The sequence below is a fragment of the Oryzias melastigma genome, linkage group LG4 (genome assembly GCF_002922805.2).
Source record: "Oryzias melastigma strain HK-1 linkage group LG4, ASM292280v2, whole genome shotgun sequence".
In the NCBI taxonomy this organism is placed as follows: Eukaryota; Metazoa; Chordata; class Actinopteri; order Beloniformes; family Adrianichthyidae; genus Oryzias; species Oryzias melastigma.
In genome coordinates, this window is record NC_050515.1 from 20,691,537 (window position 1) to 20,697,536 (window position 6,000).

General features: G+C 41.3%; 1 protein-coding gene across 2 annotated transcripts in view; it reads left to right on the forward strand.

Moving 5' to 3' along the window:
- exoc2 (exocyst complex component 2) overlaps positions 1-6,000 on the forward strand; it is a 53,451-nt gene that overhangs the window by 21,199 nt on the left and 26,252 nt on the right. For both annotated transcript variants that reach the window (XM_024279068.2, XM_024279069.2), the window contains exon 7: positions 5,161-5,241. In XM_024279068.2, coding sequence (XP_024134836.1) covers positions 5,161-5,241 — 81 coding nt within the window. The remainder of the gene's footprint in view (positions 1-5,160; positions 5,242-6,000) is intronic.

Sequence of the window (6,000 nt, forward strand, 5' to 3'; positions counted from 1 at the left end):
AAACTCAGCACATCCTGTGAGAGCCAAGTACAATAAACAAATATTTAGCAGTCATGTTTGTTCAATGGAATGGGCCAAACCATTTAAGGATCACGTTAACGAGAAATTAAAATTCTAAAAGAAGAAGCTAATGTGAAAAAAAGAGCAAAATCAGAAAAAACTCCTCAGTCTTCTGGTTTTGCACTTTAAGACTCTGGCAAAAAGAAAAACATTGTCTCATAATTGGACCAGCAGCTCGACTTGAAAGCTGATTTCTAAACTCCGTGACCTCCATCTTCACACGATGACTCATTACAGCCCTACAGCATCCTTTCCGAGCCAAGATCTGGCTTTCTGTCGTGAGAAATGAAGCGGCGGCGCAAAGCGGGATAGCTCAAGTGGATGTATTCTTTACCGGGCGTGCACACGGCCAAACCAACATACCAGCCGGCACGCGGCTTTTGAAGCTTCTGGCTCTGCAGTAGTTCACTGCCAGGCCTGGTTAGCACAGCTGTCTGAGCACCTTTTGAATCCTTCCTTTGTGTCGGAGTTCTCTGTTGTTCCCTGTAAGTCTCCGCCAGGCTCACCTGAGGCGTGGCTTTACAGGAACGAACAGGGAGCCGTTGTCGTTCCCAACGCGCCGTGTCAGGGGCCGCCACGCGCCTCCAGACCCCTCATTCACCATCGTGACATCCCTGTCTCCTCTGGTGTTTATTTTCAGCCCCAGCTTGTGAGGGAGATTTTATTAATGACTTTAATTGAAGTATGGAGTTGTTTTTAATGTGAAAGCCTGGGTTGCCTTGGAGGTGGAAAGACGAGAACGAAGCCAAACGTGGGAAAAGAAAAGCCATGGATAGAGCTAAAACAGAAAGAACTGTTTGTATTCTTGGGATTGTTTTCCCCTTCAAATTTATATTTCTGTTGTTTTCTCCAGTTTTGGTTAAACATTTAAATAAAAATCCATTCCAATACAAATGTACAGTTTTACACCTGTAAGACAGACATGTTGTTAGTTACATCTCCAATCATCTAAAATTGATTTTTGCTTTTTCTTACAAATTAGATCCCTAAAAAACGGGTCAATAGTTTCAATTTATTTTTCAAAGTCCCACTCTAACTTTATTTTTCTATTTAAAAATTGTTTTCTGTGGTATTTTAATTTTGCTGATGCAGTTTATAGCCAAAATCTAAAAGCCTGTTTCCTTTTTTAAAGCATATTTTCTGCAGCGCACCATGAGTTCATCAAAAATTCTTGTTCGCGGTGAAGTTAGCTCCGCTAATTCCCATCAGCCCTTTGTTTACACTTTCTCCCTCTAGTTTTCTTGCACCTCACAATGTCGAGCAAACATTAGGATAGCAAAAAAATTTCCGAGGTCCAGTTCTGAGCCAGATGACAGGTCAGACGAGAACAGTGAAGAAATTTATGGATCTATTTGTCTACAAGTGGATGGATTAGAATTGGAGCAGAGAAGGGAGACTCCGGCCCACCCATGGCAGTTGCTGTTACAAACGAGATTTTTCAAACCCTTATTTTTCATCTGCTCCAGTCCTGATCCAATGGGATTGTAAAAAGAAATGCTCAGAAAAACAGCTTTAATCTTAAAATATTTTATATACGTCCTCCATTATAAGAAAAATGCTACAAGAACATGTTAAAACCACAAAAAAACGTTATTGTCGTCGGAGTAGGTCTTTAAAGATGATGAATATTTTTGGCTGAACATTTCCACCAGCTTTTCTGCTACAGTCATCCGATCAATCAACTTCGCTGCGGCTTTTTTGTCCATGTTAGGACTCAAAAAAAGATTTCCCCGACCTCATAAAAGTCCACACGAAGTTCTCCACTTTGGCAGAAAATACCTAAAAAGAAAGCTATGTTGATTTACCAACAAACCAAAACCTAAAACCATCACATTCAGGCGAGCTGTAACCATGTTTTCAAAGCCTCTTTTTGAAGTTTGTGTTATTCTTGGCCACCCAGGTCGGTCGGTCGGTCCGTCGGTTGGAGAGTGTTGGTTCCCAGGCGAGGTCGGGTTTCCCCGGAGAGGCTTTGGTGCTCCGGGACCGTCGCAGTTTCCCTGCAGCGTTTGGTCAGCTGATCACTGGAGTCATGAGCCTGATCGGACTTGTCAGGCTACATCAGAAAGAATCACTCCGGAGCTGTCTTTACACCAAGACAACTTTTTCTAAATGTTATTGGGGATCTCGTTTTGGCAGCTTTCTACATTCCATCTGATGAATTCGTCATGCAGATTCTTGGGAGATTAAATGGCCACACATTGAGAAGTCCGTGCAAAAGGGTAAAAAAAATTATCAGTGGAATGATTTGTCAAAGTACGATTCAGGAAGAATAGCTCAGTAGAGGACCGTCCTGAAAGTTATTCAGGCAAAAATGCTTATTTGCAACACTTATCTTACATATTTTAGGTTAGGTCGGTTAAATATTATGTGTTTTCCCCTTAAATTGTCATAAGTTTCTCAGTATGTTTTAATGAGCTTATTTTTCTGCAAAAGGTAAAATAGTTCTCTGAACAATTCATGTGAACCTCCATAAACCAGTGAGAGATGAGGGGGGGGCTTGGCCCTAGCCAGAGTTTCAGTCATGGAGCTTTAGCAGCTAATTGAGCCGTGCCTCTGAGTCGCGCTTGCGCCGGCAGACCGACTGAGTGACAGCCCGTCAGAGAGCGGAGTTCTGCAAAAGAAATGTTGAAATTTGAGGTTTTTGTCATTGTTGTGTGAAAAGGAAGTCTCCCAGTGATGCAGGAAACGGAACGGCCACCGTGTTCCAAAAATGAAAGATTCTCAGGGCCCATTCCCCCCCCCCCCAAGACGCCGTCTCCAACAGGAGTCAAAACATCTCCAGCTTTAGAAACCAGGGACACTGTATTTTTATTCTTATCCACCCCCTCCCCTCCCTCGGCCACCCCTTTCCCCCTCTCGTCTCCTCCTCGGTTTCCAGGAAGTGAAGCGGGAGCTGCAGCTCTTCCTCGGGCTCTGGGCTTCATGTGTTATCCGGACCCAGAGCTGGTGTTTAGCTAAACGGTGACGTCAGGAGCCCCTTCAGTGTGTGACAGACGCAGAGGACACACAGCTGGAAGCAGAGACACAAAGCAGACGTGTGCGTGTCTTTCTGCTGCGCAGCAACATCAATCCTCCTACCTGTGTGTGCTTTGGTCTTGAAGATCCACTCCAATGAAAATAGTGTTTTGAACTTGTTCTTGTAGCATTTTTCTCAAGATCAAATTTCTGGGTATTTCTTTATACAAATCGTTGTGAATCAGGAGCAGACAAAAAAATAATAATTTGGAAAAAGATTGGAGTTGTGACATAGAATCTCCCTGCTCTGCTTCATTCTAATGCATCCACTTGTAGACAAATAGATCCGTGTACGTCTTTGTTTTCCCTGTCTGGCATCTGGCTCAAACCTGTATGGCTGGTTTGCTCCAAAATTCTTTGTCGCACTACTAATGAGGGGTAGGGGGGTGGGGAGGACTGTAGGCTAGTGGGCACATAAACAGGTGGCTGACGGGAATTGGGGGTGGGCTTACTCCATCCCATTAGTCTCTCCCACAACCACTGGCATGAATAGAGATGGACAAAGCAAGCTGTTACCTCAGGTTCCAGCGAAATGAAGTGAATTCAGTCGCCATGTTTCAGGATATCGTCCAGTTTGGGATCAAACAACATTAGCAAGCAGTGATTGGCCTGAGAATCTGTCAGTCAAACAATTTGAATGTTTGAGGTGGAGCCAGAGGGCACCACACGCTCTTATTGAGGCATCTGATTAAAAAGTTTATTACTTGAATAACCAGCAATAACGAAAATATGTCTTGAAAAAAAATTAGTTTTAGCAAGGACATGTTAAAAAGAGACAGCAGAGCAAGAATGGTTATTCTGACAAACAGAATGACTGAGTAATAGGTATTTATTTTTCAATAGAAGTCTATGGGATTTTGGCTTTCTGGGACCAGCGGCTACTTCCTATTTGGAACGTGAGGGGGAGGGGCTTATCAGTCCAGTTGTCTCTATGTATTGTCTATGCCCACAGCTCTTCCTATAAACTCCTACTGCAGCACCAATGTCCTAGAAAACGACATTATTATGTCCAAAAACAGCATCATCAAAATGAAAAGTTTTTATTTTTTTATTTTAAATAGCTAAAAATATGATGATGGGAGTTGGACTCTGACCTGCGCATGACCGCGTTTTCCTGCTGGTCAGTAATGAAGGCCAGTGATTAGGCCATGGCGTGTTTGAGCGGCGTGCTTTCAGCGTTCCTCACGTATGCCCCGAGGCTTCTGTCTGTCAGAATGGACCCACACATTTATTTACAGAAGACCCTCCCCCCTCTTCATTTTTGCCTCCGCTCCATCTGCTGTCAGACTTTAACATTAATATAGATCGGAAAAGAAACAAAAAACAGATCAGGAACTATTTATGTCGTCATTTCGATCTCTTTCGTGTCATCCTCTGATATTTCGAGTCTGCTTGATGCATATGGGCTGTGAGGGCTCTTAAGCCCTCTCCACCTCACTCCCGCTTTGTCAATAAACCCACACTGCAGCTCTCAGCACCTCGCTGCCCACTACTGCTCTCCATTTATTTATCCACTGGGGTAGGCTCGCCTCTCACTCTCCCTCTGTTTTCTCCGTCAGTGTGCTCCCCTCATCCCCTCTTTTTTTTTAATGACTTCCACCTAAAGCTCTAATGGAAACTGATGCAGAAAAGTCATCAGAGTTCCAGTCCCCTCTCCCTCCCCGCCCCCGAATGTTGTTCTTTAGACGATTAAAGCATTTTAGATCCATATTACCTCCAGGTCAAAGGGCTCTAAATGTCCCAAGACCGTCACTGTGCTGGTAATGGCTTTGTCTGGGCAACCCGGTTGTGAGGTTAATGTCCTCGTGTGGGAACGGCTCATATCAGCAGTGGGTTCGACGGCATTTGTGGTTGGTGAGCCGGTGAGGTTATCTACCATCTACCACCGGGGTTGAGCCTGTTTGTTGTTTTACTTTTTTAGTTCCCAAAACCGAAAATGTTCCCATCTTTGGTTACTCTGCAATGTAGGGATTCAAAAATTATTTTCATAGATTTTAAGGACGGTCTCCGAGTTGGGATTTGTCCGGTTCTATTTTGGGGTCATTAGTGTGTTGTGGTGTAATCTGAGCCGACTTTTTGTTTCAGCCATTCACCAGAGGCTGGAGTCCGATGGCACGGAGAAGGTGGAGGGATCCATGACCCAGCGGCTAGAAAACATCCTCAATCGTGAGTGCTCAATAATCGATACGATTAAGAAACTGTATTGCATGATGATTATTTCTTTAATCATGCAAAAAATTAATAAATATATTACAATTATATATATTATATACATTACAATTAAAATATATTAATATATAAACATATTAAATTATTAAATGTTTTATGTTTATATAGTATTATGTTGACGTTATGTTTTGTTACTAAATGAAATAAAATAAATAAATAATAATCTTGCTGCAGGAATAATGAACCGGGGATGAGCTGAATATTTGGTTGATTTCAGTAAAAAAAATTAAAATTTTATATTTTATATAAATATACATGAATTTGACCGTTTGACAAATTTCTACCTCTGTTTACAAAAGATTGCATTAAAGTTTCTTCTAAAATATCAGATTTTTGGGGAAATTTTTCATCTGCTATTAAATATCATATTCACAATGTTTCTTTTATCTCTTGGCTTCTTTTCTCTTTAACATTTTTCAAGTTATGTTGCAGTTTTATTGTTGTTTATTGCTTTTTTTAATCAATGCATTTAATCAATCAGCATGTTTCTCTCACTTTTGTTGTTTTTTGTTTAAAAAGTAGCTTTGTTTTAGTTTAGCTTTATCAAACATGTACAGTTTTACATTTAACTATTTATGTAATGTTTCTTTTCATATGAGCATAATATAATTTCACGCTGCTCCTTTTTTATGTACCTTTTAGCATTTTAATTAGAATTTTTATTAACCAATATATTTAGTTCTAAACAGAAGTTTT